This window comes from Garra rufa, chromosome 16 (assembly GCF_049309525.1).
Source record: "Garra rufa chromosome 16, GarRuf1.0, whole genome shotgun sequence".
Classification (NCBI taxonomy): Eukaryota; Metazoa; Chordata; class Actinopteri; order Cypriniformes; family Cyprinidae; genus Garra; species Garra rufa.
Window position 1 is genome coordinate 44378446 of NC_133376.1, and position 25638 is coordinate 44404083.

Below are 25638 nucleotides of genomic sequence, written 5' to 3' on the forward strand. Positions count from 1 at the left end.
GGAGAAATTTTTTGGGGGGAAGTTATAGAAATTAGTACTTTTATTTAGCAAGGATGCTTTACATTGATCAAAACTGATGATACATTTATAATGTTACAAAAATGTTAAGTTCCATTTTTAGATAAATGCTGTTCTTCTGAAATTTCTGTTCATCAAAGAAACCTAAAACAATTATTCTCAGCTGTTTTTTGCATAATAATAATAGTAATAGTTTTTTGAGCAGCAAATCAGTCTGTTTCGAATGATTTCTAAAGGATCATGTGACCGAAGAAATTAAGCTAAAAATTCAGCTTTGAAATCACAGGAATAAATTAATTTTAAAATAAATACATTTTTAAATGTATTAAAATAGAAAACTGTTTCAGTTTTTGTATTTATATTTATTTGTATAATTTTTTTCCATATATATATATATATATATTAGAGGTGGGCATAGATTAATTTTTTTAATCTAGATTAATCTAGATTAATTTTGGAATTAATCTAGATTAAAATGGCTAATTTGAATTCTGCTTAAGGCATTCAGAATGTGTGTGCTACCCAAATAATGACTAAAAGTAAGTCTTTGAGATCGGGTTTCTCAAGCCAGGTGGCGCATTAGACCAGGGGCCCATCTCCTGTTTCCAAAATGCATCACAAACTGCTTGACAATTGCATTTACAACACAATTAACTATACAAACTTGTGTAACCAACTATTCCCACACTGCATGTAGCCTACTTCTGAGTAAAAGGCTGCGCGACGTGCGCGTTGCAGATTAATACACAGATGCGCAAGGGCATGGATATTAGTGGTGCAACGGATCACAAAACTCACGATTCGGATCACATTATGGATTTGGAGTCACGGATCGGGATCATTTTTTGGATCAGCAAAAAACAAACAAAACAAAACAAAAAAGTTTGTTTTTTACTAATTACTGAATGCTTACTTTAAGTAGGCTACTTCTAATCCACAGCAAACACTACTAGCTGAACTAATAAAGTCAGTAACAAAACAAGAACAATTACACAAATAACAAGTGTAAATGAATACAACATAAAGTTACTAATAAAATCAATAACCCTAGAATTCAGGTGCGGAAATTTAATAATTAATTGTAATTAACTAGTGCTTCTCACTGCAGGTATTTATAGGATGCTGTCTCTCTAAGGCATAATGCACGTACCGACTACTGGCACGCATCTCTTTCTCAGCTGTTTCGGTTCACTGAAGACATAACCGACTGTGTTTACCAGAACACCAAAACGGGTATTACAGTTTTTTTCAATCGCTAACAAGCGTTTACCCATACTTCAGATACTTTTTCTAAACTCTTAACACAGACTCACACCTACAAAACACAATTGGCCAAATGGATAATTTTCTTCTCAAAAATACATTTTGTTAAATATATACTAACTCTTCATTTCAAAATAGAACACATCGTTCTCTGCACACACTAACTTTACCAAAACACTGGAAATCTGACTCAAAATGAAATTATTCTGTCAAAGAATAACACTTGTTTTCACTTCACACGGTACATGCAGTCAATCAAAGTACACCAGGTTTCAAAATACTGGCTATTGTTGACATTACAAAAACTGCATTGACTTTTTATGTTTCCGTTTTACAGGTATTTGCATGCAGAACATGCAATCCACCATTTTGACACTAAATTTCTTGGTTGGGAACTGTCTGTCCACATGTACAGTAATGTTCACATTCAAAAGCATTCCAGTAAAAAGCAAAGTTTCTTTTTCTGTTTATTACAGGAGCTACAGTAGAAACATGTTATGATAGAACAGAAAAAGTTTTTCTGTATTGCTTACAGTGAACAAAATATCCATGAAACACACAAGAGCATTCTGAACAAAAAAGAAAAAGAAAAAAAATAACAACAGCAAAAAGCCCAGATAAAAAAAGGGGGCGGTCTAAAAAAAAAAAAGAAATCAAATAAATTCAAAAAAATTCCACTTGAGTTGCTAGTTTATAGTACATTAAATATTGTAAATCACATAAACAACAAACATATAAAAGAAATACAAAGTACTGTATGTTTAGAATGTTAAGCATGGTCATGTCACATGCCAAATTTCAGAAAATGATGATAATTCGATACAATAAAAAGTGAATGAAATACATGAACATGACTAATTTTTTTTTTTTGTGAGTTGACATATATTATGTGGTAATCATATATTGAATGTACAGTACATACAGAAACTTATCACCACTGTCATTCAATTAAATTTTTATTTACTTGCATTTGATCAACTCTATTTCGTACTTTACTTGATATTTGTAAAGCATCATAAATAAAGTTCAAATGTATGTCTCTAAATGCAATCACAAATAGATGCTCAGAAACAGCAATGAATGGAATTCAGTGAAATTTCCCTGAATTGAATTCCACATCCTGTAATTCCAATTCAATTCCAACTCTGTTTCCTGTAATTGTTGTTGAATTCTAATTCCAATTCCATTTCCTTCTTTGAACTGGAATTGTTGAGTTCATTCCTGAATTGACCCCAACCCTGTTTCCAAAACATCACTCCTCAAAGTCCTCATTTTACTGTATAAGTGTAAATGTAATAGAAAAAAATAACCACTGCCTCTGAGTCTAAGCCAGACTGGAATCAGCTGTGGTTGGCCCAATTTACCCAACATAAATCAGCAGTGTGTCAATTATTCAATTGTTTGTTTATTATCAGCTGAGATATATTTTTGATATTGATATTGTTTTTGAACTGATATCATTGCAGAAGCAGAGGTTTTTATACTGTATCTAAGGTTTGGAATATTGTTTTTGCTATTGTGGGATGTTGTGTGTTAACATTCGTAAATACTACAAAAACAATCCATAGTTTTGTTGGGAGGTATAGCTTGTCTGTTAAGAAAATGTAAGCATTGTGTAAATGTGTTCACTGACTGCATATTGGGTGAAAACGACATGAAATGTGTGAATGGTATGGCCACAAAAGACCGATGCTGTGCTAATTGTGTTTAGAGTTTTGAAAATGTGACAACTGTTTGGACAAACGCTTGTTAGTGACTGAAAAAAACTGTAAGACACGACTTTGTTTGTGTGTTTCCGTTCAAAAAGAAGTTAAAGAGGAATCAATCTGTGTGAATCGTGCCTCTCTGTCTCTCTCTGGCTCTGTCTCTCTCTCTCTCTCTCTCTCTCTCTCGGTGCGCGTGCTCTCTTCAGGTGTGTGCGTCAGCGTGCGTGTTCCCTTTTTAAATTGTTTGAATTGGTAAATTGGCGAGACAAAACATGTGCCAATTATAAACTTTTACTCTATGATGGTTAAATTTAACAGTTAATCCGCGAATCACATGCGTGCCGAACCGGTTTGGTCCGTACGGATCACGGATCTTCATACACTCAATTCGGCTAGGTAGACATCCGCGCTAAACTATCAAGGTGAAGGTCATCATAGCTTGCGTAGTTTAGACCCAGCTCCCAACCCAACTTTGATAATAGATTAACGGCGATATTTTTTTTATCGCCCGATAAGAGTCTCACGTTAACGTAGCACGTTAACGCCGATAACGGCCCACCTCTAATATATAGCAATGTAAATTATTTATTATAAACTTTTAATACATTTTTAATTATTAACTTAATACATCCTTGGTGAATAAAAGTATTCATTTCTTTAAAAAAAAATGTACTGACCCCAAATTTTTGAACGGTAGTGTGTGTATTTATATATATATATATATATATATATATATATATATATATATATATATATATATACACTTTCTTGCAAGATACTTCTTTTCCCACGTGAGTCAGTCCGCGTCAGTCTTGCTCTTTAACCAATCAGATGTGACCTCGCCATTTCAACCAATCATAACCCGCCAGGAGGGCAGCCTAAATCCTGTGTACATGAAATAAACCTGCTCCAGAGCAGGTTTAAGCTTGCGCACCTGTTACTATGACAGCAAGTCCCGGATGAGCTTCAAAGAACCGAGCGATCCAAGATCACGCAAATTCTTAACAAACAAATCCAGCTAACTAAGTTAGCGAGGTACGAAGAACAGACCCCTGGTTATAAAGGTGCCGCAACTAGTGTTTCAGTTTTAATAAGAAAGCAAACTACCAAACAGTAGAATTTCTACAATCTACCTATTGTACAATCTACAATGGCAAAAACAAAAAGGGGAAAGGGTGCTGCAAGAAAAGACATGTGGGCAGTGTCAGTATTTCGTCCTGTCTTGTTCTGTTTTCCCAGTGTTTTTCCCCCTGTTTCTAGTTGATAATGGTTTAGTCCTGTGTTCCCCCCTTTTGGTTTTGTATTAGTTGGTTCAGTCTTGCCCATATTTGTATTTCCCCCCTCGTCATCTCGTTATCTTGTTTGTTACGACGCCTTGTTTTCTGTGTATTCAAGTCTGTGTCTGAGTACCCAGCTGTCCGTTGTTAATGTTACTTATGTTTCATGTGCTCCTTCTTGCTCCCGGTTTTTGTTTGTTTTGTATTCATTTGCAGTGTTTTATTTAATAAACTTCTATATATTTATCTACTCCATTTATCCTGCTCCATCTTCACTCCTCAACCCAGCCAGACTGTGACAGGCAGCAGCTGGGGGTACAGAGGTAATTGTTACGTTTTTTTCGGAAAGCACACATAAATCAACAAATTCCTTATAAAACCAAAAAAATGGAAAAAAATATCACCTTTGAAAGGAATACAGTTACGGAAAATCAGTCCTTGCTGTCCACTTAAGTTTAAATACCAACACGTGCGTGTAACAGGAAGCCGAAAAGTCATTGTCCATATATAAAGGTGAGGGCCAAATGTATCTTCCAGACATGCGGTGCTACTTACAACTTCACTATCGTGCTACTTACAACTTCACTATCACACGTAAACCATTGAAACATCAGTACGTGTTCCGCTCTGGTGAAATTCTTCACAAAAATCTCATAAGCGCTTTAGACAAGCGAGTAACATCAGGCGGGGAGCTCTAGCCTGAAATGTCCTTGAAGTTGTGAGCAAATTATATTACAACAGATTGCGAAACACCCCAGCTGAGGAGCTTGTTGCGGGAAATATAACACACAGCCTCAATAAAAACATCCTGAAAAACATCTCTCATGAAAAAAAAAACAAAAAAACATGCAGCTTCATGACAACATTTTACTGGAGACCCAGCTGACACAGTCAATTATCAGACAAACAGACACATCATTCCATAACACACCGGGGTATGTACGCAATTTTCAAGTCAATCCATTTGGCGCCCACCTTTACACCGAAAAGGGGATGACTATTTGAGCACATTGCTTAAAGAAGTCCCCTGTGACGCTGTATTTAGATTCTACAGGCATTGTCATCTCCAGTGTACCAAGTCAAAAAAAGAGAATATTGTACTATGCTCTGACCTTACCATTCTGTGCCACCTATTACTTTCTGGCTCATGCAGTTTTTACTGAAACTGTCCACGTATACCACTGTTTAAATACACCGTGTAGAGACGGATTACAGCTGGTCTCTAATGCAAGCAGTTCTTCTGTCGTTCAACAAAGAATCAGTGCTTGTGTGCATGCGATCTGCGAAAGGCAGAAAAAAATGGTCAGACATTTGATCTAAGACCATTTTGCATCTGTGCGCGGCACACGTAATCAAAGCCATCTCTGCTGCTTTTCACAGAAAAACCAACAATAAAGGCTTGAAAACCTTTGCCACCTTTGTATTTGCTAGACTGCAAAAGACCATGTGTGTGGTCGATGCGGTGGACATTTTCAAGGCCCTGTGTTTTTCACTGCTTTCAAGACACATCACCGCTAGTGTATCAATCAGTGTAGCATATTTGCAGGACATGATAAATCCAAGAAATACCCATGCAAGAAACAACAGAAGAGTCCCCAAACTGGGAAATTGATGAAACAGCATCTCAAACAGTGGAATAGTGGTTCTCCTTACAGTAGACACTTCAGATGCATCTTTGAATCCGTTCTGAAAACTTTGGAGGAAGAAACAAATGAGGAATGCCAACCAAATACATACTACTGCCCAGGAATTGTCCCATTTCTTTTGGAGACTTACATGCCAATCTTTCCACTTTGGAGCGGCATACTTCTGGGTAACCTACATTTACATTTACATTTATTCATTTAGCCGACGCTGTTATCCAAAGCGACTTACAATTGGGAATACAACAAGTGATTCATCCTAAGGAGGCAGATCAACATAGGAAGTGCTCAAAAATACCATATATCAGGCGTTGTTAGAAGACTGCAGGCTAGAAGGAGAAGATCAAGAAAGAGAGGAAAAACAGGCTAGAAGGGAGGATTAAGAAGAGAGGAGAATGTTTTTTTATTTTTTTATTGAGTCACATAGTGTCGAAAAAGATAGGTTTTCAGCAGCCGTTTGAAAGCTGTTAAGGAGTCTGCATTCCAGATAGAGGTGGGAAGATCATTCCACCAGGCAGGAACATTGACCGAGAATGTTCTGGACAGTGATTTAATACCTCTCTGTGGTGGTACAATGAGGCGTCTTTCACTGGAGGATCTCAGTCTTCTGGAAGGAGTGTAGATGTGTAGTAGTGAATGGAGGTAGGCAGGTGATGATCCAGTGGCTGTCCTATATGCCAGCATCAGTGTCTTGAATTTGATGCGTGAGACCTAAAGAGAGATTCTGTGGATCTTCCTGCAACCTTGCCATCTACATCTGAAGACCAATGCCAAACACGAGACACCAACTGTTACGCTGAGAATTGGTTTGGTATTGTAAAAAAAATCAATTCTCGAAAGAAAACATAAACTTAGACCAACAGAGTTCATTATGACTATGTACACCTCACTAAAGGGACGATACACTGAATACATCTTGAGGAACAGTCTTCCGCAAGATGTACTTATCCGACCAAGGAAGTCTACAAAAGATACATTTAACAAAACATTTATCTGAACATTACCTACAGATGTTATTCAGATGGTAATTTCAGAGTTAATTTAAATATATAGACATTAAATAAAATAAGCGTACATTTTTGAGTATGTTTAGTTTATATTGAGTTTGTTTTTACAGGGCGAACCAGTGCAAAAGCGTGGCATTTGCAAAACACTACCCAAGTGCAGTGACATAGACAAAGATGCTACATATGTTATTACAAAAGGTGTAAGTTATATCTTTTGAAAAATGCAAAATTGTATATAGCCTCTATTTTGTGAATATTTCAGTCTCTATACAAACATTATTTTACAGGCCGCAACAGTGCAACACGGTGACATTGCCAAAATTACAGCACCAAAAATGACATCACCAAAGATGTGGCATGTAGAATATGTAGTTTCACCACGACTTGGTGGTTCTCAAACACACAACGAGGAAGAGTAAATAAGTCACAGAATTACACAGAAACTTTCACTCTTTTTGAGGCTCACCACCCAACTACTTTGTGTCTTCATCATTGCTTTATTTGACAGGTTGGCGGGTGTTAATATCAAGCCTTGGTGCTTTCCAATATTAGGACCAGCCTACAATAAAAGATTTTAAAAAAATTTATAATTTGATTTTTGACAACAGTTGGAAGTTACCGGTATTCTAAGAGTACCTACTTCCCCCCAGTCCGTTTATCCGCCCTTTAAATAAAACAGTTCGAGTCCGCGTTAAAATCAAAGTTAAGATCAATTTAATGGTAAAGTCAAAGAGTGCTGAGCTCAGGATTCCAGAACAGCCAATATCAAATCTGACATTCTGGGCAGTCCAGGAATGTCTCACAAAGCTAAAATATGCATTTATATTCTTGATTCTGCAGGCCTCTCCTCCTGATATCGTTCAACCATTCTCCTCCAATCAGGGCGTGTTCACCAACCCGTTCCTGCACAGAGAAGATAATACAGCCCCATCCCATTCTTCTTCTTAGAGTGACCAAAAGTCTAGTCTAAAGTGACCTTCAAATTGCTACTACTTTTGCAGGGCTTCTTTTCTCCTACGTGCCTGTAAACAAAGGTTTCTCAGAAATGACATAAATGTAGGGAGTTTGCCACTAGACGCACACATTTTACTAACAGATTCTGTTACATAGTGTACACTTTGTCTTTTCATAAGCACAGAACATTTCGTCTTCTCATAAGCACAGAACATCCAAAACACAAATTTAAAAGCATTAACAAAAAGTATTTTCTACAATTCCCTCTCTTGATCTCTGAAAGAGATCACACTTCTTCATCCTCATCATCATATGCACCCTCATCTGTCAGCAAAGGCATCTGGTACGGAGGAGGTTCTCTTTTCTCCTAACCAGGTTGCTCTCAACCTGCTTCCACCTGTTTCCATTCAAAGTTAAAGGCACAGCCATCCTCACCATAGGGCACAATTTCTGCTATTTCTGTTGGCCTAACTATCATCACACCTGTACCACATGCACAATACAGACCTGCTCTATCCCATGACCCCACCATTTCCTGCCCCCTCTGGTGGATTACTGTGCACCATGACACTCTGAAGTTCCCTACTACTAGCTTACCGTTTCCAGAGGAAGTGAAATTGAAACAGGTATAATTTCCCTCTCTTACCTTGTGTGCAGCCCCTACAGAAGTGAGATTAGTTGTAACAGTATAAATTTTGCTCAGTTCAGAACAGTTCTTTGGTTCTGCCATTTTTGTCATGTTCAATATACACTCCTAACCCCATTTGTCTTCAGGATGTAACAGAGCTGGCTCAGTATTAAGTTCAGGTCTAGCCGCAGCACAAGCCAGACAACCACTCAGTTTCAATTCAGCTGCTCTCCCATGTAACCAATCAATCCATAAATTTGTCTCTTTATACCCTGTTTCCATTGTAACTATATCATGAGGGGTGATATTGCTGTAATCAGTACTTCTAATAACTTTACCTGGCTTTGTGATATCCTTGACCAGTTGCAGTTGTGGCGTTTTTGCTCTCTACCAGTATTCGTATAAGTCCTACTGGGTCCTTCCCTGACACATCTACTCTCAATGTTATAAATGTTTCAACCCTGTCTGGCCCATCAAATCTCGCACAAGGGGGTTGTTTTCTTTCAATTGGGTCCAAAGGGGCGCTCACATACAACAGAACCCTGCACTGTTGGTTTTGTTTTTGGAACAGTACCCTACTCACACTAGCCCCTTGCTCACTGACATCCAAATGGAATGGTACAGAATAATCTGGGGTCTGCAGTTCTGCAGCTTTGGCCAAATCAGTTTTTAGTGTTATAGATTCCTGTTCTGCCTCAAAAATCCATTTTAAGACACTCCTAGCATTTTTCATCCCTGCCTCTTTCTGAAATTCTTCCATATATACCTCATCTCCCTCCCTGTCATACTATAGAGTGCATTGCAACGGATCAACCGGGGCTGACAGTGAAAATTTTGAGGACATCCATGAAGTCCATTCTTGTACAATTTTAGTAACGTCTGGCATGTCTGGTGTAGTTAGCAATAGCCAATAAATATCTGCCCCTTTTTCCACCACCTTTTCTAGAACCCATTGTCCTGTGTCCCCTTGTACCAGCCCCCCTCCAGTGGAGCAATTATGAATTGTGCCATCTGGAAATCTTATATAGATCCCATCTGGACTACAAAAAAAAAAAATTTCTTACCCCCAATTTCACTAAAATGTCTCTCCCCAACAAGGGTGATGGTGCACCTATGGAGTACAAGAATAAGCTTAGTTAGTGGCCACCTTTCTGACTCCCCAGAGAACCCTCGCACTCTCACTGTGTCAGATGAAAGTGTTTCTTCCTGTAGGTAGGGTTCAACCTTTGCCCCCCTGCTGGTTCTCTGTGGGCCTCGTCAGTAAAACTCCGCATCACCTGCCTGGTCCCAGACTGGGCATCGACCGGGCACCTGTTGGTTGGCAGGCAATGAAAGTGCATTTGGGACAGCTCCCCCTCTCCTTAGAGCCCCTCCTCCGAAGGGAGCCCGTCCCCCTGCAGGAGGTTGTCCCTTCCGTGGGCATTCGCCCTTCCAGTGACTCAAGTCTCCACAAATGAAACAACCCCTCGATGGTGGAGCAGACAGACCCCTTCCCTTATCATTTTTCATATTCATACCCCTTTTTAATCCCCTGCCCCTGTTGGTGGGAGGCCAATCTGTGTATGGATCATAGGGATCCTTTTGTTGACTGACACCAGTCTGCCAATAGGGCTGTGGTGCTGTAGGTTGTAGAAACTGTGGTGGGGGAGCACTCTGGCTTGTTTGTTCTTGCACTGGCATTTGCTGCACTTCCTTTCCTTTCTTTTTAGATTTGTCTTTCTCGGTTTCTATCTGCATCTTTAACAATTGAGTATTCAGTTTGTCTATTTCTGTCTCTTCCTTAGGTAGTTCTGGAAACTTCAGCAAAACTGCGTTCATATCTGAGTACCCCCAAGGTTTATATTCTTGTTGTTGTCCCATCTGCATTAAAAGGGTACATCCCTGGTCCACCCCCTCTCACTATTAGTGGTCTCCTAAAACCCATCTCTGCTCAGTGCAATTATTTGTATGTCCCCGTCTGCGAATACACTTTCAATTATTTCCTTGACTTTTGTGTAGTCCAATCAGTCTAACCTGTAGCCTAGTTTTGGTATAGCCATTACCTGTACTTTGTTTTTCTTGCACAGCTCTTTGAGCTCTTCTAGGCTATCTCTTAAGTGTTTGTACGTGGGCAGGTCCCTGCACCACCACTTAGTACCTAAATGAAATATCTTAATTAATTTTTTTTTATTATTATTATATATTTTTTTTTATTTCATGTGTGGTTAGAATGCACTGACCTGGGGTGCTAATATGTTTCTGCAACTGCTCTACCCCGTATTTGTCTCTTATTTGCTTTGCTACACCTGCCCCTAGTGCATAGTCAGCGCAAATGCAATGTGCAATTGGAATGTCTTCGCTAATTTTTAGCAAATCTCCCACCCTCTCTAGAACAGTAATTTTGTGTCCCTGTGTTGGCTTCTGAGGGTTAAGCTGATTCTTCTGCTGTGTCCTTTTCTGCTTCCTGTTCTCCCTCTCTTTGACCTGCTCGCAGGTCAACTCTGGTAGCCTGCAGCGACCTGGAAGGAGGATCACAGCTCACACAAAATGTGTTATACCAAGTTTTTCCCCTACCTGCCAGTCGAACACAATGTGAGGTCCTTGCAGTGACCTTCATGGGCTCTGACCATCTAGGAGACAGCCATTTTCTTTTCATCAATTTCAGTCTTACCCACTGATTCTGGGGGCTTCAGTCACCTGCTGCCAGTCCTGTGAAAAGGTGGGGTTCTGGGGAGATAATATGTTAATAACCGCCCTTACTTTGTCATAGTAGTCCCCATGTGGCAACAGGCCAGCTTCCTTACTGAAAGGGGCCCAAGGCCCAAGAAATTGTCGCCCTTTTAACAGCACAAATGGTGTTAGACCAGTTGTGCTATTAATAGTGCAACGTACAGACATCAAACCAATTGAAATAACATTAAGCCAATTCGTCCCTGTATCAGAACATATTTCAGCCAATTTTTGTTTCAAAGTCAAATTCATACGCTTTCTCATGTCTTTCTCTCCCCTGTGGCACATGCTGTCAGCTTCTGACAGTACCGAGACCGCCGTTGAAGCTGGCAGCACCAGTTTGCCATTTGGACCCCTCCAAATTCCCTTCCCATCCCTCACTGCTCCCAAGTTTAACCAGGATATGCGTTCTTCAGGAGACGCAGTCAATTGTTGTATATCGGACAGTAATTTCGGGAGCTAAAGAAGTCAATTTGTCACTGGTTGTTGGAAGCATTTGACTGTCAGTATAACCAGCAGCCCCTTTAGCTGCTGCATTAGGTGCAGCGTTACCCAGCGCTACAAAGTCCCACCCCCTGTGTGTGCTTCACACACTTTTTGATAGCCAATGAAAATGTATGGCCTGCAATAGCTCAGTGGCTTCTTGGGCATGTTTAATCGGCTTCCCTGTTGACATTACTAAACCAAATCTTGCCCACCCTGGCAGCTCAGTAAGTGCTGCTGATACTGCATATGTTGAGTCATAATAAATGTTGACCCTCTGGCCTATTGCCATTTTTAGAGCACATATCAACGCCCGCAATTCAGCTCTTTGTGCTGAGGGGTGGTCACTCATGCCTTCACTTATGCTAGCCATGCGTGACCAACACCCTAATAATTCTTTTTGCCTTCCCTTAATCTCTTTTGGCTCTGTTTGGGCCATCCCTTGTGACTGTTTCTTTTTTTAATCAAGGGTTACAACATTTCCCATGTTATTATATTTTAATTAAAACTAATGCTTATTAAAATAATTTACAAGGCTCAATTAAAAATATTAAACTGTTGCCTTTGCAACAAAATGAAATAAATCAGAAATTGCTCAATATGTATTTTATTTAGTTATCTATTTATTTACTTATTTATTTATTGTTTGTTATATTTATTTTAACTTACTTTAACATTCATTCATTGAAACCTGATACTGGTAAAGTATTTACTAATATTTATTTATGTTTCTTCCTAATTACCATTTCCACAATTTTCGCCAACTTTCCTTATATGTCGCCATTCCAACTTTTATACTTTTATCCTTTCTTTATCAACAGTTGAGTTTCACAATTGTATCACACCGTCTGCAGTCTGGACGATGTCCAAACAATTGACACAACCAATTTCTTGGAATATTTTTTTTGTTCTTTGAATTCTTATCGTACCCCTCAATTCAACTATTATAGTTTTCTATATGTACTCTCTCTTCATATATTAGTTTTATTTAAGATCAACTGACATAAACGATACACATACACACTTCTTTCACTTCACAAAACGCATATGCCACATGCACTTGATCTCAAATTTAGGAGGTTCTTATCTTATGTCCTTTCTAATTTGTTGGAAATCCTTGGGAAAACTCAACCTCGTCAGGAAAACCTTATGTTTTAGGAGTTCTCTTTCATTTACTAATTTAATTCCTTTATTTGAGATCACTGGATATCCTTTACCCTATTTTACTTTCTTACTCTTTGACTTTACCCAATTTTGTACAAAACGCAAAACTGATATTCACTTCCTATTCAACTCTTCAATTTAGTAGTAGCCAAACTGCAGTTTTTTATGAAAAAGGTAACTGCTTACCTGTTATTTATTTCTCTGCGCAGAGGAGTTGAAATGGAGATGTCCTTCAGTTTCTGATTCCTCGTCTCGGGCGAATCCGGGTGCCCCCCTCCAAATTGTTGAAATTTGCCGGTATTGTAAAAATACCTACTTCCCCCCAGCTCGTTTATTCGCCCTTTAAATAACACAGCTCGAGTCCGCGTCAACGTTTAAAGCCAATTTAATAGTAAAATCAAAGAGTGCTGAGCTCAGGATTCCAGAACAGCCAATATCAAATCTGACATTCTGGGCAGTCCAGGAATGTCTCACAAAGTTAAAATATGCATTTATATTCTTGATTCTGCAGGCCTCTCCTCCTGATATCGTTCAACCATTCTCCTCCAATCAGGGCCTGTTATCGCCAACCGTTCCTGGACAGAAAAGAAAATACAGCCCCATCCCATTCTTCTTCTTAGAGTGACCAAAAGTCTAGTCTAAAGTGACCTTCAAATTGCTACTACTTTTGCAGGGCTTCTTTTCTCCTACGTGCCTGTAAACAAAGGTTTCTCAGAGATGACATAAATGTAGAGAGTTCGCAACTACACACACACATTTTGCTAAACAGTTTGTTACACAGTGTCTTCTTTGTCTTTTTCATTAAGCACAGAACATTCTGTCTTCTCATAAGCACAGAACAACCAAAACACAAATTTAAAAGCATTTAGATAAAGTATTTTCTACAAGTTGTCAGGTGCTCACATGAACCTTTGTTGTATGGGGTTTCAAATAGACCATATGTCTCCATTTTTGCTAACCTATGTTTCTTCAATGTAGAGATATTTACGCCATTTGTTTAGTTTTATGATCTACATATTACACATACAACAATACATAAGTATTGCAATACATTTGAATACATATGACACACAAAAGTAAAAAAAAAATTCTTTTGAAAAATGCCCTTGTTTGCTGTTGGAATAAAACAGTACATTAAGGTTGTTAATGTACAGCAGTTACAGGAATTTGCCCAGATTTTCAGCGACTATCAGCATAATAACAGTCATTATCACAGAGATCAGGGAAAGTATCACCTTCAGACACTGCTTTCACATTTAACTCAGATATTGATCAGCAGGAACAAAGACACCAATTAAAGAAATTAAGCAGAAGCATCAATAAAGACAAAATGTGACACTTAATATGTCTATAAATACACATGTGAAATCATGTTAAGCAAAATATATTCCTTTTATTTTTATTTTATCTATCTGCTTTTTTTTTCTTAGGCTATGATTAAATTTTGACCAGCATAATTATATTTTGCAGTAATTGTTATGAACACACATCTATTTTAAGTAACTATTTGCTTATTTCTGTGGTTACTTTAATCTCCAAGGTACTTTAATACCTTTAATACTTTAATCTAAAATAAAAAGAAATTATAGATATTATATACTATATCTTTTTAATAAAGACAATCTGGGGAAATGTAAATTACATTTTATTAACATAGTATATATATATAAGCATTTTAATTAAAGATTTCCATTCAGACAGACTGTCAAAATCAACTTTTTTAAATCCACTTTTAATGTAATCCTTTACATTTGTATGGACCTTTAATGAAATCCACTTGAACCAAATAAATATTATGAACCAAATATTATTGCCTTTATAGTCCTGTAATTTGATGAAAAGATATTGATTTTGCATTTAAAAATAAGACTTTTAATAATAAATTCTATACTCTAACGAACAGGACTTTTATTTTGGCCTGGTGAAGACGTCATAAGGCTGCGCTGCGCTCCCGTCTGTGATTCGGCTGAAGAGTGTTTTTAAACTTTTAAAGTGTTTACATCAAAACAACTCGTTGAGAGAATTGTTTATAAAAATGTGAAATTAAGTATTACAGAGTGTAACTTATTAAGGTTATTTTGTGTGAATAAAGCGCTCATAAACAGTGCATCTGATTTCGCTCCCTATATCTGAACCAGTTTATCATAAACACGAATTCAGTCAGTGATGGAGAAACGGATCTTTGAGAAATTCCGAGTCAATTGAATCAGTTGATTCGCAAAATGATTCACTGTTTCGAATCAACACACGCTGCTGACCAAAACTGGAAATGCAACGAAAATAACATAATAATAATAATCAGCATGGGTAATGATTTTTTAATGAACCTGTAATACTTTAAATGTAGCATGCTATTTCAGTAAAGACTAAGTTAAACTTAATGCAAATAGGAATCTTCTGTGTGTCCTTTTTATTCATTTCAGTTTATTTTTTCATTATTATTCTGAACTTAAACAGGACAAAGTGTTCAAACACACAGAAAAACTCCTGGTAAAACTGAGATCCACGCAACACAATTGTCAAGATGGCGTTTTTTAAAGAGGAGAGTGAAGACATGAAGACTGAGGTAACATTCAGAGTCAAACATGAAGATACTGAGGAACAAACAGGTTGGTTTTCATTTTCAAAGCTGAACTCATTTGATCATTATTAAAATGTCCAGCTCTACAGAAATTAATAGAACTTAATGTTTTGTGTAGTAATTAAACATTTTATTTGTGTAATACTAAAACTTGGATATTACAATGTTCAGAGCTTCAAAAACATCAGTCTGCTAGTAAAATGAAACATTTCTCCAGTTGACACAGCTTGCTCTAGTTACTGCATGCTGTCTACATTAGTTCTTGATTTATAGAGGTTTAAAGAGCAGATAACATGGCCAGTATGTTTATAATAACGCATAATAATATGTAAAATATATATATAATAATAATAAACCTCTGTTATGACCTTGATCTTCTGTCCAGCTCAGTTGTAAATGTATGTATCATCAGAAGTTGGTCTAGGATGAGTGTTTCTTCTCTTCTTCACGTAGCAGCAGCAGATGTGTGGAATCTTCTTCATATTAAGACCCACGATGTAAATTTGAGGAACAAACTCTCAATGAACCTTTAGCGACATTATTTTTTCAGACAGACTGAGACTAGCTTGTATATGATCCAGTGAGTTATTGCTGTTTTTTACTTTACATTTACAAACAGAATACATTTTGAGAATAATTTAGATAGTACTTGTGTACTATAGTAAAAATTACAGATAATGTACTCACCCCCTTGTCATCCAAGATGTTCATATCTTTCTTTCTTCAGTCGTAAACAAATGGTGTTTTTTTGTTTTGTTTTGAGGAAAACATTTCAGGATTTCTCTCCATATAATGGACTTCTATGGTGCCCCAGAGTTTGAACTTTCAAAAATGCAGCTTCAAAGGGCTCTAAATGATCCCAGACGAGGAGAAGGGACTTATCTAGCGAAATGAATGGGTATTTTCGAAAAACATTTACAACTTATATACTTTTTAATCTCAAACCCTCGTCTTGCTGAGCTAGACAAGACAAGAATTTGAGGTTAAAAAGTATATAAATTGTAAAACAATTTAGAAAATAACCCATCATTTTTCTAGATAAGACCTTTTTTTCCTTGGCTGTAATCAGTTAGAGCCCTTTGAAGCTGTTTTGGAAGTTCAAACTCTGGGGCACCATAGAAGTCCATTATATGTAGAGAAATCCTGAAATTTCCTTACGACTGAAGAAAGAAAGATATGAACATCTGGGATGACAAGAGGGTGAGTACATTATCTGTAAATTTTTAAAAGTGTTTCTAGCCATCCAAGCATGCTTATATGTCTATGTAAAGGTGCATAACACAAACTCAAAATGTGAATAATAATTCCGCTCCATAACGGATAGCATAGTGTTATGCTATTCAATTGGGCTTAACATGCATTTGTTTTTTTGCCTTAGACACTGTGACAGTAAAAGTGGAGAGTCAAGATCTGAATGAAATGGAAGAGAAAGATATAAAACATGATTTCATAACTGGAGAAAAATCTTTTAGTTTTTCACAGACTGAAAAAACTTCCTCTCAAAAAAGAGCTCAGAAGACTGGAACTTTTCTTCTGCCAACATTGTGGAAAGAGTTTTAGTAAAAACAGAAACCTTAAAGTCCACATTAAAATTCACACTGGAGAGAAACCTTATACCTGCCAACATTGTGGGAAGAGCTTCCTAAGAACAGAGGATTTTAAGAGTCACCTGAGAGTTCACACTGGGGAGAAGCCGTTTGAATGTGGTCAGTGTGGAAAACGTTTCTCACATAAATCAACCGTTTCTAATCATATGAGGATTCACACTGGAGAGAAGCCTTTCATCTGCAAACTGTGTGGAAAAACCTGGAATCAAAAAGAAAAACTCAAGATTCACATGAGAGTTCACACTGGAGAGAAGCCTTTCACATGTGATCAGTGTGGAAAATGTTTCTCATACAGAGAAAGCCTTAATATCCACATGAGAATTCACACCGGAGAGAAACCTTACATCTGTCCTCAGTGTGGAAAGAGTTTCACGGTTAAAGGAAACCTTAAGATTCACATTAGAAGTCACACGGGAGAGAACCCGTTCACATGCAATCAGTGTGGAAAGTGTTTCAGAAATAATTTAAGCCTTAATAATCACATGAGGATTCATTCAAGAGAGAACGGTTTTAAATGTCATCAATGTGAAAAGAGTTTCACAGACATGAATCACCTTAAGGAACATGTTGAAATTCACATTGGAGAAACGCCTTTCATGAGTCATCACTGTGGAAAGAGTTTTACACAAAAAGCAAACCTTGAGAATCACATGAGAGTTCACACTGGAGAAAAACCTTTCACCTGCCCTCAGTGTGGAAAGAGATTCACGGTTAAAGGAAACCTAAAAGTTCACATTAGAATACACACAGGAGAGAGACCTTACAAGTGTCTTCAGTGTGAGGAGAGTTTCATATATCAAAATGACCTGAAAAACCATTTGCAAAATCATGTTTAGACAACAGAGTGATTCATTGGATTACCCTCTTCTCATTTCTTCACACATCTACAGCTATGGAATTATGTTAAAGGGATAGTTCACCCAGAAATGAAAATTTGATGTTTATCTGCTTACCCCCAGGGCATCCAAGATGTAGGTGACTTTGTTTCTTCAGCAGAACACAAACAAAGATTTTTGACTAAAACCGGTGCAGTCTGTCAGTCATATAATCGAAGTGGATGGGCACCAAACCTTTGAAAGTAAAACAACACATGCACAGACAAATCCAAATTACACCCTGCGGCTCATGAAGATAAAATGTATTAAATGTAAGTCCAACATGTGAACATTGGGTCATTTATTTTGGTTGAGTCCACAGATTTGAAAGTTCTGTTGTGAATGGTTTTGTTTTTATTCAAGGGCATTTGAGACTGATTTTGCCCATGACCCCATTGTTGACCTATTAGGCTGGTCTTCATATTTGGAGACCCATGGTCCCAATCAGACTTAGGCAGTTCAGTGTGTGATGACAATAGCAAAAAAGACAACATATTCTGTGTGGGATGTGAGTTTATAATGTCTAATAAGGTAATAATGTAGCTGGCCATAACTGGATAAACACTAGTAGTGAAAATGTATTTTATATAACCTTTTCCTGTGATTTTTATTTATTTATTTTTACTTTTTTATGCATTTTAAATATGTTTTCTGTTTGCATGTGTACAAGTGTGTCTCAAAAAATTAGAATTTCATGGAAAAGTTCTTTATTTTTTGTAATTTAATTATTCAAAGGAAACTTTCTTATATTCTAGATTCATTGCAAACAAACTGAAATATTTCAAGAGGTTTTTTTTTTTTTAGTTTTAATTCAGATTGATACAACCTAAAAATATATATACAAAAAATCAGTCCCTCAAAAAATTTGAATATTTTTTCCAAAGATCAAAAAGATATACAAAACAGAAATGTTCAAGATCTCTGAAGTAGATTTAATTATTCACTTAATAATTGGTTGGGGCTCCTTTTACACAAATTACGGCTTCAATGCGGCGTGACATGGAGGCAATAATCCTGTGGCACTGCTGAGGCGTTTTTGAAGCCCAGGCATCAGAATAATACATCAAAAAATATCTAGCAACATTTCAGTTTGTGTGCAATGAATCTAGAATAAAAAAAGTTTGCTTTTTTGAATTAAATTGCAACAAATATAGAACTTTTTCATGATATTCTATTTTTTTTTTTTAGATGCACTAGTTGTGTATGTGCAATGTGATCTAATGAGAGTTTGTATGTATTTTTTGTGAAACTGTGTGCATGTGTTGATTAACAACTTCAGGCTAACTTTGAAGAGCTACTGTACATGTGCAAAGCTTGAAGACTACAGTGGAGAACTATATAACTTCAAAGAACATGACCCACATTTAATCTCAAGCTAGCTCAGAAACTTTATTTCAAATTAAAGAAACTGATGAAAGGATAGTTCACCAAAAATGAAAATTGTCATCATTTACTTGACATTTTAAAATGATTTCCAGTGAAGCGAATTAATATGTTGTCTAATATATAATATACCTCAACAGTATATCACAGATGGGGAGTTGAGCTTGCAGTGGCCACGTCTGATGACAGCCTTCAGACAGGTAAAGATTACCTGAATGTTGAGGTGAAGCTCTTCAAGGGCCTTGTCATGCCAGAAAAAAAACATGAAATATGGGCTGCATTTCAGTACAAATCCAAGACAGGAACTTGGTGTCTTGCATCATAGTCATCCTTGGAATCTGCGACTGTAAATAACAGCCTATTATTAAATGTTTTGCTGAATCATCATACAAGGGCATAGGTTTGTTTTGATAGTTGATCTGTAGTTTATGAATCTTCACATTAGATTTTCTTGCCATAAATTTAGTCTTAATATAACACTATTAGATACGAAATATCTAAATACAATGCATTACAAATGCAACGTTTTGCTTAATAGTCAAATCTGAATAAATTCACATTCATCATTTGAGAGGGTGCAACACAGTTCACAGTTGTGCTTGTTGTCTGGTTTTCATTTATCAGGCTGTGTCAAGTTCTCTTTCTCTCCACTTTTGTTTACCACCAGAATAGCTTCCAAGTTCATTGGCCCATCCTGAACCAGCCAACCTAAACCAATGCATTTTACATTTAAAATGTGTGGCTCACCAGAATCAAATAAGATTGATAGATGATGAAGTGCATGGTACAAACTAAAATTTAATTCATAATATGTCATATTTAAAATATAGAAAGAATACAAAAAGTAACAAAGCCATTAAGGTTTGGAATAACACGAGAACCTCTGTTCTGGGTCACTGCAGTTTCTCAGGTCTGTCGAGTGGATCAGCAACAAGCGCTTGGGATAGACAACAACACACCAAAGTCTAATACAAGTTGGTTTATTGCTATCTACCAAAGAAGATGGGGCAGTCCCATCTTTTATACAGCACCCTTACAAGCCTTCATATAGGCGGGGATTCACATATCATTTAAGCAAATACTTCTACATATGGGAAGGAAAATTACAGATGATCCAGGGCAACTGTAAGGAAGACTCAACTGGTTTCCTGTCGACAGATAACCCTGAAACAGACAGACAAAACATTCCCAGACAGAACTGTGTCATCACACTCTTAACTGAAGTAAACTGCAAAAGACAAGAAAACTACAAAATATTAACTCAAGGAAACTGCACTGCAAAACACATTAATTCTTATAACGAGAGAGATAAAAGAATTTGAACTTTTTGGGTGGACCATATTTTAAGATTTTATAGCAGATAAAAAAAAAATTATGAAGCAAAAAGAATCAATTACAGTATTGGTCAAATGTCTGTTATGCTTATCAAATCTGCCTTTATGCGATAAAAATACAAAAATAAAGTGATTTTGTGAAATGTCATTATAACAATGTTTTCTGTTTTAATATAATTTTAAAAATAATTCATTTCTGTGATGCAAAGCTAAATAATCAGCATCATTATTTTTCTAGGTTTCAGTGTCATGCGATCCTTCAGAAATCTAATATGCTGATTTGATACTCTGAGCAGCCCTCCCCACGCCTAACATGCAGGTTGGCGCCGTGGCTTAGTTGGTCAAAGCGCCTGTCTAATGAACAGGAGATTCTGGGTTCAAATCCCAGCGGTCCCTTGGGCTGAGCTCTAGTCCAGCAAGCGTCCCTAAATTGTGCACAGACCTGCTTGCTCAGTGCACAGCTTGCCACTCGGCCAAGCTGGACGTGCTCTCTGGCGCAATGGATAGCGTGTTGGGCTTCTAGACTGCCAGATGAGGCCTTTCAAAAGTTGTGGGTTCGAGTCCCATCAGATTTGTGCTTTTTGGAATTTTGTTAAGCCCATACTAAGGCCATAATAAGAGTGTTGCCCTCAGACAGCAGAAACCATTTTGAGGCCTCCTGTTCTCAGTGTACATTGATTTAAAAAAAAAATGTCAATCATATTTAAAAGGTAGCAAAACATGCCCAAGAACCAATTCAGTGAGGTATGGCAATCACTGTCTTGCATCAAGTGGAGGCAGCAGGACATTCAAAGTGTTGATTCATGCATCCTCTGAGCCGCCCTCCCCACCCCTTTACGTGCGGGGTGGCGCCGTGGCTTAGTTGGTTAAAGTGCCTGTCTTGTAAACAGAAGATCTTGGGTTCAAATCCCAGCGGTGCCTTGGGCGGTTTTCCAGTCCAGCAAGCGCAAACTTTTCCAAAAGCGACCCGCAAACAGGGATAGCAAGGGCAGCGAGTGGGTAATTTTGCAAATCGCCCAGACTCAGTTGTCGGCAAACGCCTTAAAGCTGTCCAGCGCACGGTCAGCCAACCCCTGGCCTCTTCTCTGGAAGCCTGGATCGTCTGAGTCGCCCTCCCGGAGGGCTAACGTGCTGCCAGGCTAGTTTAGTAAACAGGAGATCCTGCCTTCGAATCCCAGCGATGCCTTTGGTTGCGCGCCACAATACAGCCGAGCTCGTGCTTTACCAAAAAACGGACGGCGAATGGGGACACAGAGAAGCTCGAGGTTAGCGGGCGGTTTCTCTTGCAACACTACCCTCTCACCTGCTTTTGAAGGATAGCATCCCAGGCTAACGGATCCAACCGAGGTGGCGCCGTGGCTTAGCTGGTCAAAGCGCCTGCCTTGTAAACAGGAGATCCTGGGTTTGAATCCCAGCGGTGCCTTTCCACCGGTGGCTGTCTCTGGTCTCACTGTTGGATGGGAGACCCCAACTACACTGTATATTTTTGAACCGTGCCTCAATTGTGCAAAGACCTGAGGACCTGTCTTTCTGCCCACACAGCGTGCCACTTGGCTGAGCTGGATAGGCACAAATCTGTAAGAAAAGCCCTCAGTGGCCCAGCCTGGCATATTGACCGGCTCTGTGGCGCAATGGATAGTGCATTGGACTTCTGGAATTCCAGATGAGGCCATTCAAAGGTTGTGGTTTTGAGTCTCACCAGAGTCACGCTTTTTGCCATTTTGTTAAGCCCATACTGCACAGTGTTGCCCTCGCACAGCAGAAACCATTTTGAGGCCTCCTGTTCTCAGCGTACATTGATTAAAAAAAAAGTCAATCATATTTAACCCTCTGGGGCCTGAGGTGTTTTGGGGCCCTGAAGAAGTTTTGACATGCCCTGACATTTGTGCTTTTTTCAGTATCTTAAAAACATATGAATGGTTAAAGTCAGATTACATTGTAATCAGCACATATTGGGCTACAATAATATGCAAGCAACATTAATGTGCATGTTTGTGTTTTTGAGAAAACTATGTTTATGCGTGGTTATTGAAAATCTAAAGTTTTGAAGTCACTGAAATAAGGCCATGAAGCACATACAGGACATTTCTTTACAAGACTTTAGATAATTGGATGTCGTAGGCTAGAATTTTTTCAACCAAATGATGTGAAAATCATCTCGTTCACTCGTTCAGAGAAAACAATATATTGATTTAAATTTTATAAAACATGTTTTGTGATCGAAAGGGATTATTCATAGGTGTGGCAATGGCCCATGAATATTTAGCAATTCACACCTGAAAGACAATAGGGCCCTCCCTAATGGCCCCATCAATGTCTGACTTGACTATAGGAAACAATGTGAGAAGATTCAGAGAATGGAGTTTTAGATTATTTTTATTTTATTTACTATCACTGTATAAACAAAACATACATAATGAAGGTCAAAGACACATTATTGAGCTCCCTCATCTAACCACACAGATGTGCACAGACTTTGTGGCATTTCTGAAAACTTCTTCTGAATTCTGTTCAACAAATGAAACAAATCTTACCTGCTATTTTGTGTGCCCTTAAAAAAATACAAAAAAAGTCAAAAACTTGTTTTACACTAGAATATCAGTGTAGTTGAACATCTCAAGTTTCTAGTGCTCTCAGAGGAAAACAGTTTGAAGGGACTCAAGGGAAAGAGGGCAGGATTCATCTTTTGAGCAGGTTTGAGATCACTACAAAAACAAAACAAACCAAAAATCATATCAGGATCATCTGTCAGAATATAGTCTATACTCTAGAATTTGTACTAATGTAAAAAAAAAAAAGGACATGTAATATCTAAGAAACTAATAATTATCGTTTAGCACTATATTACTAATAAACGTGATGTAAACACACATTCAGTGTAAGCACTCATATTACTTTTACACTGTTATACAATAAAATAAATAAATAAAGTATGATTCTACATTCATAAAGATATCGTCAAAAATGCACCTCACAGTCATAATCACATCGTTTTTCTAGAACATTATAAATATCCTGCCATTGTAAGGGATGCAATGCAATCAAACGTACTTCATAATGTTTCATTTGATAAAGTCAGGAATTTTAGTTTGGAATAAGTCTAACTAGTAAAATGTGTACATGTTTTGTCAAAGTAAATAACAGCGAAAGCTAGTAGGAAAATGAAAGTAAGACTTACTCATGTAAATGCCCTTGTCAAAAAATCCTATAGGATTTCAATAGGAATTCTCTATAGGATTCCAGTTAGAATTTCTATCATATTTTGGAACCGTTCCTAAAGGATTCCATTAGGAATTGTCTAATAGGATTTTCTTATACAAGCCATAAATATCCTGTAGGATCATTTCTATGGGATTTTAATGGGTTTTCTTTTAAAGCATCTTTCAAAAATTTTGAAGAATCCTAAAAGGTACACTTTTTTATTGTTTATATTAGTTTAGTGTCTTGCAGTTTACTTTAACTCACCTTAATATACATTCAAATAGGAATCCTCTACAAATCCTAAAGGATTCCACTAGGAATCTTCTACAGGATTCAAATCTGAATTTCTATCATATTTTGGAACCGTTCCTAAAGGATTCCATTAGGAATTGTCTTATAGGATTTTCTTATAGGACAAGACATACATATCCTGTAGGATAGTTTCTACAGGATTTTAAGGGGATCCTGTTTTAAGACTATTCATATCAAATCCTATAGAAATGGTTCCAAAATATGATAGAAAGTCCAATAACAATCCTGTACAAGTTTATCAGAATCCTTTAGGATTTTTTGATAAGCAACAGACAATGAACAACGTCTACATCAAGGCAATGTAAACCACAAACTGCAAGTACTATCTGTTAGCAAAACAAGAAGTGGAAAAGAGCACATTTAGATTAAAAAAAAGTTCCCATAAAGACATGAACAAGCATCCAATTTGATCCCATAAAAAATCCTTTAAGAATGATCCTACAGAATATTTTTTATAAGAATATTCCTATTGAAATCCTATAGGAATGGTTCCAAAATATGATAGAAATTCCAATAAGAATCCTGTACAAAATTCTTATTTGAATCCTTTAGGATTTTTTTGTCAAGACATAAATATTCAGTAGGATGGTTTCTATGGGATTTTTATGGGATCAAATTGGATGCCTGTTCTTTTTGTAATCTAGAAGTGCACTTTTCACTGTTTTTGTTTTACTATCAAATAGTGCTTGCAGTTTGCTGTTTACATCACCTTGTTCACTAACATTGTGAGCTGATTTGTGCAGCACACAGCCTTAGTGCAAACACATGCACACACACTCTCTCTCTCTCTCTCTCTCTCTCTCTCTCTCTCTCTCTCTCACACACACACACACACACACACACACACACACACACACACACACACACACACACAGACAGTAGCACTGTCCTTCAATGCAAATACATCACTGGACCAGGTCTAGACTTGAGTGAGGGAGGTAGATATAAAAATTAGAGGACACCAGAAGTTGGAATGAAAAATAACACTTTACTGTGACAATAAATAAATAAATAAATAACATAACCAAACAAAAGAAACTAAGCACAGTCTAAATTAGTAGTAGTTTAATTTAGCAAATTCACCTGGGCTGGATGATTAGTTAATAATAGTTAGGATTAAATCTAAAATAATTAAATCCTAAATCTAAATGTCTTTTTTCTGTAACGTTAGTAACCACTGATCTATTTTTTTCTTCACAAGAAAAATAACAACATTGTTGTTCTCAAGACAAAGCAAATAGACATCACAACATTATTTCCTTCATTTTTATTAAAACATTTGAAAAGGGAGAAATTAAGACTGCTGTCTTTTATAGTGTTCACTAGCCTAATCACACACCAGTAGCTTCTGCCAACAACGTGCGCTATTTGCACTTAAAGTATAGTGACGCTACACAAAGCCGTACAGCACAATATTAATTAAAACAGCTACAAATGGTGGCAGAATAGTCACTACTCCAATGTTTTATACAATGAAAATTAGTACCATAAAC

At 37.3% G+C, this 25638-nt stretch overlaps 1 protein-coding gene and 3 non-coding genes across 4 annotated transcripts in view; all 4 read left to right on the top strand.

Moving 5' to 3' along the window:
* med12 (mediator complex subunit 12) overlaps positions 1–8239 on the top strand; it is a 47707-nt gene extending 39468 nt beyond the window's left edge. Inside the window, exon 31 of the mRNA XM_073820265.1 lies at positions 8152–8239. Within this exon, the coding sequence (XP_073676366.1) occupies positions 8152–8239 (88 nt within the window). The remainder of the gene's footprint in view (positions 1–8151) is intronic.
* A 12715-nt stretch (positions 8240–20954) lies between these two features.
* On the top strand, positions 20955–21028 carry trnai-aau (transfer RNA isoleucine (anticodon AAU)). Its single transcript has one exon. It is a non-coding gene; the product is annotated as a tRNA-Ile (tRNA).
* A 451-nt stretch (positions 21029–21479) lies between these two features.
* trnat-ugu (transfer RNA threonine (anticodon UGU)) lies at positions 21480–21553 on the top strand. Its single transcript has one exon. It is a non-coding gene; the product is annotated as a tRNA-Thr (tRNA).
* Positions 21554–21981: 428 nt separating this feature from the next.
* trnat-ugu (transfer RNA threonine (anticodon UGU)) lies at positions 21982–22055 on the top strand. The gene has a single exon. It is a non-coding gene; the product is annotated as a tRNA-Thr (tRNA).
* Positions 22056–25638: the final 3583 nt, after the last annotated feature.